The following is a 13,596-nucleotide window of genomic DNA, read 5'->3' as shown; positions in this document are numbered from 1 at the left end:
TTAAGTGTTGTTTGTTGTGTTGAGTCCGCATCTGTGTTACATGGCTTAAAATGCGTGTTGTCCCTCGTAGGCTGGGACCACCGTGGTACTAGCTTTTGTACCAGCAAGTGCAAAATAGATAATTTCTCCTTAAAAATAGAAACGAAGCCCGAATGGTTCACTGCTGATACTTGCTGGTTGAAAGCAGAAAGTAGTCATTGCAGGAGGGTGACGGACGGAGAATGGTGGTGCAGCAGCCTGGAGGAGCCGGCAGAGGGAGGTTGTGCACACTTAAAACCGGTTCTATTGTTGTAAAAGCCCTTGTGCAGTCTGGATTCCACACCTCTTCCAAGCCCCTTCTCCCCCCCTACCCCTGCCTCCTTTTCATGGTCCCATAAACATGTCTCAAGGGTATGTTTCAAATTGATTACAGGCAATTTGCACAGGATTTTGTGATGAACGCAGATGTCAGGAGCAGCTCGTCATCCAGCGCCATTGCAGACCTTCAGGAGGATGAGGATGGTGTTTACTTCAGCTCCTATGGGCATTATGGGATACACGAAGAGATGCTAAAGGTTAGAAAGTCATCTCAACTGCATCTTAGTAGGACTAAAGAGGAAAGATGGAGTGAAGTGGGCTGTGTTCCCATAAATATACTGCAGAGCAGCTGCATTTTTAACCCTTTCTATACCTGGTAGTTTTTTGCTAGGAGTTGGGTTGGGAGTTCTTTTTCCAGTTTTGTTTCCTTTGTATAAACTCTTTACTCTATGGGAAGCATGAGGAACACAAAATCATTTACTTTACAGATATGCTTGAAGATATACTATAACATCTGTACCACAACCTTACCTTGCCAAAAGCAGCTTTTTCCTGGGTGCTTAAAAGATAAAGAATAAAACATGGTAGTCAGTGAATATTTTTCTTTAGTTTATGTTTTCCTAACAATTGAAATTTGTCAGGCAAAACCACTTCTCAAATATTGTGGTTTGCTATCGCATTAGGTAAACAGAAATTGTTGGTATTTGTGCACAGTTCAGTGTATTGATAACATGAAATTGAACAGCTGGAAAAATTGTATGCTCCATTTATATGATAAAGATAAAATAATTAAGGCTTAAAACTCTTCAAAGGCAAACCTGTGTATGCCCTTTTAACTTAAAAAAAAAATAAACACAAAACCCAACAACTTAGAATTGACATGAAAAGCAAAACCTCTTAATGCTTCCTTTCAGAGAAACTATCATAGTTGTGAAAGTTATAAACAGTTTTATCATTTTTAACATTTTAAGACAGAAATAAATAAAATTCCTGCCTAATGTAGAGATAAGATATGGAATTGTGAAGTGACTTCGTCCATACAGGTAGCATATAAAGTTTTCTGCTTTGTGTATTGTTTAGTGGCCCCAATGTAGAAATCTGTGTTAGGAATAATAAAAGCATGAGGTTAGTTTTGGGGCATGGGGGGGATTTTACAGAAGCACAGAGATGTCTGCAGAGGTAGAAGAATGTTTTCTGAAATGTATAGTCTAGAGAAATATATTTAAAGTCTTGAAGATAAATAAAAATGATAGAAGTTTGGTATTGCAGTTGTATAAAGGTGTCATTTGAGATTTTATAGGCTATAGGATGAGGAAGCCTTTCTGTTTGCTAATAAAGTTTATAATAATTCTGCATCTCTGCACAAGGAGATTGGTACAAAATCGTATTTTATTGGTTTCAGGGAATGTTTTTCAGAATGCTTTTAAGAAGACTTTTTGACTTTCCTAAACATAGGAAAGCAATTGATTTTTATTACATCTGTTGAATTTTTTTTTCCTATATGCTAGCCATTCACTTTGATTTTTTTTTTTTTTTTATTTATTTATATCTACCTTATTTGTATAAATATAGTGACTTGCTACATTGAAATTTTTAAGAAAGGAGTCTTGCTGTCTGAATTTTAAATCTGTTTCTGATATTGTTCACTTTCAAAGCCTTTTTTTTTCTTATGCCTGGTAGTGGTAGGATGAAGTTTCTTTTTTTCTTTTTTTTTTTTTTCCCCCCTGCAAATACTTAAGAGATGGGGGAAGAGTGTTGTTACTTCACACTGGCCAAATGGCTAGTGTTTCCCTTGTTCTATTTTTTCCCTCGAGAATTTCTTGACTCGTTTTAATAAATTTCCTTACCATTTTGTTTAAAAACAAAACAAAAAAAGGCATTACATTGAAATGGCGAGTGAGAGAATGGAATTGGTGAATAGAGAGACCTGAAGCGAATGCCTGTGGCTCACCCGAGCAGCAGTGCATATAGCAGAGGCAGCAGCGCGACCGGTATTGATTCAGCTGGGGCAGTGCTGAGGCAATGTGAGTGGGCAGGCTGTAAGGCTGAAAGCTTTCCAGCTGACGGCTTTCTCGATTGATGCTGAACCTTCCAATTCTTTTTTTTAAACTTCTTTTAGTCGTTTCAGCAAATCTGATTATATACTGCAATAGACGTGAAGTACTAAAAATAGTTTCTCTGAATATAACGTCACAGTAAATCAATACGGTTTTAAAGGATCCCAATTTTTTTTTTATTCATGTCAACTATGTATAATTTTGAAGTATGATTTTCTAAAATCATCCCTAACTGTTTCTTTGGGCTCTCTGTGTGTGTAATAATCCTCCTAAACTTAAAACTGGATTTTAGGATCTTCAAGCCTCAGAATAATTTGTTTTGTCTCCAGAATTTTTATGAACATATCCTTTGTTCTTAGTCTCTGGTTTTTGATCTTGTTTTTCTAATAAAATAGACTTTGTTCTTTCTCACTAGAGAAAATTTTTTTCAGTTTCTGTATTGTTTCTAGAAATTCTTACCTGCCATAGTAGAAAAATGTTAACTTATATATAAGCAGTTGGATTTTACACTTCATTATTATTTGTAGACTTGTCTGTACTAGATAAAAATTGCTTAAAATTTTTCTTTTACTTTGCTCTAACACTTGAACTGCAACAGCAATTCCAAAACCTATACTTGGCTGTCAATTTGTGTACCTGCTGATGCATATTAAGAGAATCAATGTTTTAATAGATTACCTTGCTGGTAGATTGAGCTATACTGCTAGCTTTCATATACTGAGATACTATAAATGTTTAGTTATATGCTTGAAAACATTCTAGCTTCTCAGGTCATATTGTATTACACTGAAGTTTATTTATTATATTTGGCTTTCATAGAATGGGCTGTGCAGCTTCAGTTACTAGCTTGTAAATTTGTAGTTTGTTTAGAAATAGAAAAGGTTAGTCTGATCCATAACTTTTTTTGGAAGGAATCTGTGTGTCACGGGAGTGTCAGAGAATAAAATGATATGAAACATTTTATGAGCTCGTGACTCAAATTTTTACCATTGTATAGAAGGTTGTTATGTAAAGTTGGTGCAGTATTGTCATTCTATTACTGCTGTTCCTGGAAAGTGGTGAAGAGGTATTGAGAACTTTGAAACATCCAAAATCAAATGCGTCAGGTCAGAAAAGTGTAAGCTAACTTCTTATTTTTCCTCCAGAGGCTCAGCTGGCTTCATTTGCAAAGACAATAAATTCTGAAAGAATATAGTATGGAAAGTGTTGTCATTGCAGAGCCATTATAAGTACAGTAGCCACAAAACATCTTTAGGCCAAGTTAAAACAAGTTTTTCAGCATTTTTGAACAATAAGCTGCATCTAGGTAGTAAAAATGAACATTGTTTTTATTCTTTAAATCATAGGATAAAGTGCGTACAGAAAGCTATCGTGACTTCATCTATCAAAACCCTCATATCTTCAAGGACAAGGTAGGTAAAACAGCTCAGAAAATACAATAATTTCTGTGCTTTATTTTTTCTCAAGTGATAGAAATCCTTCAGGTTGGCTGCTTCGTAGCTTTGGGAGTGGAATATCACACTGACAAGATTTGATTTAATGTACTCTGGCTTTATTAGGTGGTAGAGTGCTATTCAGCTGCTGGAGGGTGCAAAGTGCTGATAACAGAAGTGCTGATCGCTATTGTCGTTGTTCTGTGTGCCACGTCGGGATGTTCATTAATTATGTTGGCAGGGTTAAGTTGAGCCTTTCTTGTCTAGTATATTAAGTGAAATCTATCGTAGAGGGCCTCTTTACCACAATTTAAGTAAATTTCAATTTGTGGCTGTTACAGTAAAAATATTCTAGAAGCACTGTGTAGTTAGAACTGGGGAAGAATTCGTATGCAACTGATCTATTGAATTGGTGGTGTGTAGTCTCTCCAGACTAGGTTGTTATTAAGGGACTTGGAACCAGGAACTAGTATTTCACTTGCAGTGAGGAGAGATGGCATTGACTTTTGTTTGTGATATTACTGTGGTTATGACCCCCACACAGTTATGATCCTCGTCTTCTGTATTTGTGCTGGCTATTTCTGACGAGTTTGTTGTGTTCTGAGTTAGGCTGTGCAGCCTTCTATTCTGGATTAGCTTTCCTCTGCTTACTGCTTGCCATTCTTAAGCTGTGTATGGATATTTCTTACTGGGATACCAGGATGTCTATGGAAGGCAATCACTGTTGATTTTTATTTTGGTTTTGATTGAGACTTTGTTAATAAGCGATAATACAAGGCTTCGTAATAGTTGTGGAAGTAATAAAAGTGCACACATCTGATAATTCCTCAGTTGGAGATTGTGCTGAATATGGTTTTGTCCTAGCTGGGAGGTATTTCAAGGTAGATAGTGCATACTCTTTGTATGTCTTATCTCAGTTTTCTTTTGGCAACTACAGCAGAAAAATATTAGGAAAAGTTTTCCTTATTGTTTCAATCCATGTCACAAGCCTGTTTCTACTAAACATTTTGAAGCTCTTTAGTTACAATGACAAAACAAGCACCAGCGTTGTAGAAACATTATGCTGCCAGCTACTTAAAAGATGTGGGTGACTGCATAGCTGGGCGGCTCATCTAACAAAGCAGAAAGATCAATAAAGGAAAGAAAACTTTCTTGGGAGAAATTTAGTTTCACAGATGCCCCTAAAATTGATAACTGCAGGTTTTCACGGTGTAAGACTGATCTTAAGTTACATGGAATATATGTCCTAGTGGAACAGGAATTTTTCAGGATTGGTTGTATTTCTCCCCTGCTGTATGGACATACCGGTAACATTTGAAATAAAACGTGGGTCAACTGTTCCAGACAACGATGCTTCAGCCCCAGCTGTAGATGCACTGGGTCAGGAAACAGCTGGAAAACGTGTGCTTGCTTTGTGTGTTTACTTCACGTGAAAGCATTCAACTTCTAAAGAAAAGCTTGTCCGTTATCGCAACATCTACAAACTGGTTTCTGAACTCGGTGTTTTTACAGCAGTTTTTTTGATCATGATTACCTCAAATTCATATTGTATCCAAACCCATCATAGTGCATTGACATTGAATGGAAAGAAAGATTCTTAATTGTTTTGAGTTCCCAACAGGTGACCAGTGCCCTGCTTAACTTCTGCGTCTGACTAAACGTTGACGTAGCTTTCACTTGATATGCTGTTACAGAGAATATATGGGATTTTTTTCAGAGATCTGTTAAGATGTTTTGCTTAATTTATGTATCATATGATGCTCTCAGAACCGTATTAATAAGTAAAACTTCCAACTTGAGGAAATAAGCTGTTTCCCCTTGAAGTTTGATTACAACTTAAAAAAAGTGAGGAAATGTCTGATGCTGGGTTTCCTAGAACTCCCATATGGTATTCCTACCTAGAAGATACATAGCGATGCTTTTGTTGTTTCTGAAAGGACACCTGTGAGGTGGGTTGGGAGGAGCTTGTTCAAAGAGCTCAATTGATCATACTGCCTTTTAATGCAAATCTTCAGTATCCCAAAGGGGTGTGATTGCACGGGAACAGGTGATAACAGAATATTTAGGGTTGTTTATTACGCATACTTTATTCAGAACCAGCCAATTTGTTTGTTCTCTCTCAGCTTTCAAAAGAAATTATTAAAACTTGAATGAGTCCTGCTTGCTGCCTTTATTTTCAACCTGTCAGATGTACTTGAGAAGAGAATAGGACAATTTAGATGACCTAGCAGGAGTAGTTAAGGTGGCCTTACTCAGTAAAAGGAAGTGTGATCCATTTTACAGCGAGAGTATTTTTGGGTGGAAAAATAATTGGTTAGAAAAGCAGTATTGCCATGCTTAGTTTTTGTTGTAGAATAGAAGTCTGAGGCAGGCATCAATGCCATATTGAGGGGGAAAAAATGAGTTTTTAAACGTTGTTCCTACTAAAGGTCATTGATGGAATTAATTTAATTGGCCAAATTACCTGACCTCCTGTTTTTCTGAATTTGAAGTAATTTTTTTCTGTTACTAAAAGTAGAATATCAGTTTTGATTAGCAGAGAAGGATGTGATGCTGCAGTAGATTATGGTATAGTCAAATCGCCAGTCCAGCTGCTCCAGATCTCTGGTGAGAGGCCATATGTGATCCCCGCAAGAATGCGTTAGCTGTAGACCCTTGTCCTTAGGCTAATTGGTGATCATTCTGCTTGTCTTTCTGTTCCTCAGATGTGTTCCAGCTTGTATATTTTCTCTCCCGTGCCTTTTTCTCCACCCTCATCCCCTGCCTAAGGCTAGATGAGTTCCATCTGGGTTTTTAAGTGACCAGGGCAGCTGTCCAAAGTGGTGTCTGTTTTGATTTTTTTCCAATTTGTGGTGATTGCTCTCTTTCATGCAACTGTACATCAAGATCATTCTTTCACAGAGGTTTATTTTTGGCTCTGACTTCCAGCTTTCATGGCTCAGCAATTTTGTTAACTACCATGGGTGAAGCGTTAGAATAGATGATGTTAGGGGGCGTGAGATTTCAGCAGCTGCAAGAACATTGATTTTTACTTTCTATTCCTGTCTCCAGAAGACATAACCTAGGGATTTCTGTAGCCATTACATACTCATATATAACTTGTGAATGAGTTGTAGAACTGACTCCTATTGGAAGGAACATAGCTGCAAAGAGTTGCAAGTGGAACAAGTAACTCTGTCTGCAACTTCCGTGGCCAGCCTCTACACAAGATGCTGTAAAAAATTCATCACACTAATGTTTTTTAGTTCCAGATTGTAAGTTGCTCTTTAAAGACAGGTGGCAGTCAACTCTTCAGTCATTGCTTCCCAGTAGAAGCTCACTTACACAGTGCTGCTAAGGGTAAATAGCTATTTTTATTCATGCTGGCTTCAGAATCATTGTTCTGTATCCATCATCAGAACGTATAGAATTGTATGCAAGGGAAGGCAAGCAGACCTAATGTGCCGAGTATTCAAATATTTACTTTGATACTGTTTGTCTGGTGAAATTTAAACGTGCACATGCAAGTTTTTGTTGTGCCAAAGCAAGGATGCTCAATAGCTCATAAGCTAGAAAGTTTGTCAGTAGGGTGCATTATTGCCTTGAAATATTTTGTAAAATGGGGTTACAATTCTCAAGCGTGGGACTGATTACTGAGTGATTTGATGCCTTCTTTTGAAAAAAATTTAATGTCATGAAAGCTGTGAGGACAGCTTTTACAAGACTGGATGCTGTGCTAAGGAGACAGTGAAATACGTTAGTTTTTCTTTCTAATAAATGATTTTTATGACTAGTAATTCTTACTCTATGTTCTTGTTACCTTAGAAGTGTTTTAGTAAGTTGTGCTTACTCTCTTGTTTAGATCTCTTGTATGGGAAAGGAGGCCTGTCTTTAAGGTTCTGATTCTGTTAGTGCTTAAATGCTATGCTTGATACGAGTGACTGTACATAGTGCTTAGGAAACTTTTTTTGATTTTTCAGATTTCAGAACGTTTTTGGGTTTAGCGCTTAGAATTTTTTTAAACACCATTAGTAAAGCTTAACTATATTAAGTAGAGGTCTAAGAATAAGACTGCTGGTGATATGGCCGATGCAACAGAATGCACCCTCAGCAAATTTGCAGATGATGCAAAACTGGGAGGAGTACTTGGTACACCACGCGGTTGTGCTGCCATTCAGAAGGACCTCCACAGGCTGGAGAAACAATGGGGGACCTGTGCAAAGGGCTCGGGGCAATGCAAAATCCTGCAGCTGGGAATGGAGGAATAACCCCCTACACCAGTAGAGGCTGGGGGCTGCTGGCTGGAAAGCAGCTTTGCAGGAAAGAATGCGGGCGTCCTGGTCAACACCAGGTTGAGCATGAGCCAGCAACACACGCCCTTGTGGCAAAGGCAGCCAGCCAGCCTCCTGAGCTGTGTTAGGAAGAAGACTTGTCACCAGCACGTCAAGAGAGGTGAATCTTCTCTTGTACCCCAGGGAGATGACTGCTGGCGTGCTGTGCCCAGGGCTGGGTTCCCCAGTGCAAGAGTGAGATGAGTGTCCTGGAGCGAGTCCGGTGGAGGACTGCAAAGGGGATGAAGGGACTGGAGCATCTGTGATATAGGGAGAGGCTGAAGGGGCTGAGGTTGTTTTGTCTGGAGAAGAGAAGGCTCAGGGGAGATCTTCTGAGTGTGTATAAATGCCTGGTGGTGGTGGGGAGTAAAGGAGGTGGAGCCAGACTCTTCTGAGTGGTGGGCAGGGGCAGGAGAAGAAGCAACGGGCACGGGTTGAACTGCAGGCAGTTGCCTTTAAAGGTGAGGAAACACTTTTTTACTGTGGGGGCAATTGAACAGTGGCACAGGTTGCCCAGAGGCATTGTGGAGTCCCCATCCTTGGAGGTACTCAGAAGCCATCTGAGCGTGGTCCTGAGCAACCTGCTATAGTTGACCCTGCTTTGTGCAGGGGCTTGGACCAAGTGATCTCCAGAGGTCCCTTTCAACCTCAACAATTCTTGTTTCTGTGAAAACATCAGATGTGAATCTCATAGCTTAAAAATCTACTGTAACACATTGAAGATGGAAAGTGTTATTTTTGAAGCTGTTTCCAGCAGTTAGAGGAAATACATTATGCTGATATTGAGGCCGGAACGAGGCTACTTGGTAAAATCTCTGCTTTATGAAGTTCACCGCTGCTGGCAGCTCAACTCTACTTATTAATGTATTTGGTACTATTTTCTTAGTTGCTTCACATTTTTAAACTTTTCAGTATCTTGCTACAGTAGCTAATATGCGAGATGTCAAAAACAAAAGCATTTGCATGAGTCTTGTTGCTATGTTGAATGTGCTTTTTTCAAGTGTAGTGAAGTTTATTTTTCTTTCATGAAAACTTAGTGATCGCATCTTCCTGGATTTTTTTGGGTCCTATTTTGATTATAAATGGTGTTAGACAGAAAATATTTCCAGGTGTTAAAACTGATTCACTGGTTAAAATTGCTGAGGCTATAATTTCCTGTTTCTCCTGTAACATTTTAGTTGTTGCCCAAATAATTGCTTGTGATTGTTTCCCACGTGACTGAGTTAATCTGCAGCTGGAGCTGGTCTGCTTCATTGTCTGTCTGTGAAAGGTAGTAGAGGGTGTGGAGTTAGAGCTGCAGTTTGACTTGGATATCTCCGAATGTAATAGTAAGACTTGATGCTACCATTTAATCGTAGAATCATTAAGGTTGGAAAAGACCCTTAAGATCATTGAGTCCAACCGTTAACCTATCACTGCCAAGTCCACCACTAAGCCATGTCCTTGAGCACCACATCTATCCGTTCTTTAAATACCTTCAGGGACGGAGACTCAACCACTTCCCTGGGCAGCCTGTTCCAATGCCTGACTACCCTTTCAGTGAAGAAGTTTTTCCTAATATCCAACCTAAACCTCCCCTGGCACAGCCTGAGGCCGTTTCCTCTTGTCCTATCGCTTGTTACTAGGGAGAAGAGACCGACCCCCACCTCGCTACAGCCTCCTTTCAGGCAGTTGTAGAGAGCAATTATTTGTTCCTTCTGTTAGAATATGGTATCTCACTGATGTAGAAAGACATGTAGAAAAATCATAGCAAGGGAAATCAGGTGTTTATTTTTACCTCTATTTATTCATTTCAGGTGGTTTTGGATGTTGGCTGTGGAACTGGAATACTCTCCATGTTTGCTGCCAAAGCAGGTGCGAAGAAAGTGATTGGAGTTGACCAGTCTGAAATCGTCTATCAGGCCATGGACATCATTAGGTAGGAAATGTTCCAAATATGGTAAATATTGCTGTAAGAAGTTGTTGAAATGCCGTTACCGGTTAATGATCACCTATCACTCTGTATGTGTTTTATTGAAGTTCTTCTTTGTCCTAAGGATTAACACAGGTTTTGATGTGCAGTAAAGCTGTTTGCTCCTCTGGTAGGGATAATTAAAACAGAGCTGTATTTAAGGCAGGGTGTCTCTCAGACCTTCCTCCTAATGTTAGCATAGGGCCAGTGCTGCCTTGCTGCAGAGGCTCCAGCTGACTGCTGCCAGTCCATTTTGCATTCTTACACTTTAAATGTCGCTACTGATAAAATTCTAAGTTTTTAGACAACCATGCTCCAAGAGGACATGAGAAAATTTTCCTGACTGCACTATTTGGAGTTAAGGAAACTGTTCTGATTTAGATAAACCCAGTAAAGGTTGTTCAAGAGTGTGTGTGTGTGTATACAGTTGTTTAATTTTCTGTTTCTATATAGAAATTTTAAATAATTATATAATTTCTATAATTTAATTTTCTATTTTATAGAAGTATAGAAATTAGAACTATAGAAATATAGACATTTTGTTTTTATAGAAAATTTATTTTTCCATGTTGAAAATTAAACAACTTATACTAGATTCATCTAAATGTATATATATTTTAGATCATGTTGAAACTGATGTTTTTAAACAAAAGCTTGTCATGCATTAGTTAATTTTTACCAATTTTAGTACATAAAAAGGAGACATGTAACATAGCTTTGTTTGGGAAATAGATTTTATAATTATACGGTACTTTAGTGTTAACTTGTGGAAAACCTTTCTCTAGTAAGGTTCTCTGCACATTGGTATATTTAAGAGACTCTCTGTGAGAATAGTAGATGTATATTACCCTGTGTTTTGTTCCTTTAGAAACCTACTGACCTCTGGTTTTCATGCTAGTTGGAAGGTGATTACCATTGCACTGTAATACCTTCTATAGTTTGGGGGGGAGGCAAACAAACAAAACTAAACCAAACCCGTTTTAAGAGCACGCGCACAGTCTGCAGAGTCACTGAGAAAAGTTACAAGGGCGCACTGCTGACTTGCATTCAACTTGTTCACCAGGCCCCTTGTCGAGGCAGGGTGGGGAAGAGCAAGCAGAGCTGATTTCTGACCAGCAGGAACCAATCTGTACTGTTCCGTGGGGTTATTCCAGCCAAGGTCTTCACCTTTACCTTTGCCTTTGCTGGATCTCTGAGGTTCCCATCGGCCCATATCTACAGCCTGAGGTCCCTGTAAATAGCAACCTTACCCTCTAGCATATCAACTGCTCCCCCCTAATTCAGCATTATCCACAGACTTGCTGAGGGTGCATTCTGTCCCATTAGGTCACTAATAAAGGTGTTAATTAGCATCAGAACTAGCATTAAACCCTGAGGGACGCCTCTGGTACCTGGCTCCCAGTTAGACTTTGTACTCCTTCTCTCACCTCTTGAGCCTTCTGATCTAGACAGCTTTCCACCCATCTTATGGTTCATTTATCCACTCCATATTTCACCAATTAACCTATAGAGGATACTAAGGGAGACTGAATATATGTAAAAATGAGGCAATGGCATCTGAAGACTTAAAAAGGATTTCCTAGCATGAGGTAGGAGACATGTAGGTGTAAATGTGGACTGTTGATAGCTGAGGTGTGTAGGTTTTTTCATTTTGGTTGTTTTTGTAAGAGCGACTGTGGAAAAGAAAGTCCAGGTAGATATTGAGGAATTTGGGAGTGACAGGTTTTACGCAAGCTTAAGTTGTACAGAAATAAGGTTGTCTAGGCAGAATTTTTAAGTTAGATGCCACTTCACACATTGTAGGTGCAACGCTGCACACTTGGATGCTGTAAAATTATTCTATTAAATAAGAGCCTGTTTAAGAAAAGTACCATGTTAACCATTAGATGCAACTTTGACTAAAATGCCTTTATGGCACAAGAACTCGTTCTCTAAAGAGAACTTTTCCCAGGAGTCCTTGACACCTCCAGAATGGTTACAGTTATGAAATAGTGTTTTATTTCTAATGTACTAGATGACAAATTTAGGATTGTTCACATCTTTCAGCAAGCACACAGAAAGTCCTTTATGTGTTACTCATACTTTGAGGAGGATAGAAGTATCGGCCAACACATTTTACCTTTGGTGAGGAGCAGGGCAGGCCCTCAGGAAAAACAACAGATCAGAACTCTTAGAGGGATAAATTGCCCCTTGAAGTACACAGTGAACTATCAGTAAGGCTACACATTTATAGATACCTTCTGCTATAAAAAGTTCAATTCGCATTCAAGTCTTCAGTTCACATCCAAACAATTTCTATTTGTCACATTAAACCTACTTTTACTGAAGGAATAAAACTGACAAACTTGGAATGGAGTAACAAATATTTATTGGAATACTAAACAACTCTGTGTAGCTTAAAAGTGACTACTGCAGTGTGCCTCAAGTATGTGCTCAAGAGCTTTTGTCCCTCCCTGAGTTCAGGTTCACTTCCAGCATGCTAATTGCTAGAAACACCGCAACCCATGTGTGTAAGTACGCTGGAGTAAGTGCCCTGAGTGGCGTGGTTCTTTCCCAATGTTACATAGTAAACTTATTTTTAACTAAATGCTTGCCTTCTCTTTTTCTTACTGTGAATAGCTGCCCGTAAAATTTCTAGTGCAGCGAATGACTTGATTTTTGTTGTTCGTCACTGTTAGGCTAGAATAGAAAGTTGAAGTATACTTCCAAAGTGGCATCTCAGCAGTTTTGCCTGCAATGTGTAAACTACATTGGTTTGTTTGGCTTTTTTATACCTTACAATTGAAAACAAGCATGTAATGAATTAGCCTTTTTCCTCTCTTTTGTTTTAAATCATGTTCTTGTATGTGGTCACTTAGGACGTTGTCCTTAGATCTCTTTTTGTCCTTCTTAAAATATTGTTGTGGGTGTTAGCTCTTTAGCGTTCTATTTGTCACTTTGAACGTCTGGGTTTACTTCTGTTTACAGCATTAAGTATGACGTTAGTGATGAACTGCTGCTCTTCTAACAGAAGACTGTCGTGTGTAGAGTATTTAATTGATCTTTCCAAGGGCCCACATGTTCACGTAGCCTTTTGACCCTTTCTTTTTCCCTCTCTTCATTCTGATCATTCTCCCATTGTCTTTTAGATTGAATTTTTAATGTGATTACTAGTCTGCATTGAAAGCCAGACAGAATGTAAGAGTAAGATATCAGGATAGGGAAGGAAGGGACAGAGGTAAAAACTGCAGTGGAAAGATAAATTTCTTTGGTGGGAACACTTTTCTGCCCTCTAGAACAATAGCTATCTTAATAATGATGTGTACAGGAAAAATAGTAAATTTCAAGCATTCACGTATTTAGCAATTTCACTGTCATGCAGTTTTTGTTTCAAAAACTGTAGTCACGTCACAGTACCTTCCTCCTTATGCAGGGTGGTTGTACCTTGCGTGTGAGGTAATACCCGATTCCTGCAGTTACTAAACATTGCAGATGATTTTGGCCAAAATCGCAGCGAGGAGGATGCCTTTATTGTGGAATAACTGTAATACTGACCTAGACGGAATGTT

The 13,596-nt window shown here is 38.8% G+C and overlaps 1 protein-coding gene across 2 annotated transcripts in view; it reads left to right on the top strand.

The window, feature by feature from the left end:
* PRMT3 (protein arginine methyltransferase 3) overlaps positions 1-13,596 on the top strand; it is a 71,304-nt gene that overhangs the window by 13,331 nt on the left and 44,377 nt on the right. For both annotated transcript variants that reach the window (XM_082318587.1, XM_082318588.1), the window contains 3 exons: positions 413-554; positions 3,701-3,766; positions 9,894-10,015. In XM_082318587.1, the coding sequence (XP_082174713.1) occupies positions 413-554; positions 3,701-3,766; positions 9,894-10,015 (330 nt within the window). The remainder of the gene's footprint in view (positions 1-412; positions 555-3,700; positions 3,767-9,893; positions 10,016-13,596) is intronic.

This window comes from Platalea leucorodia (genome assembly GCF_965183815.1).
Source record: "Platalea leucorodia genome assembly, chromosome: 7".
Lineage (NCBI taxonomy): Eukaryota > Metazoa > Chordata > Aves > Pelecaniformes > Threskiornithidae > Platalea > Platalea leucorodia.
The sequence above is the reverse complement of the archived record's forward strand: the minus strand, read 5'-3'. Positions and strand labels throughout refer to the sequence as shown.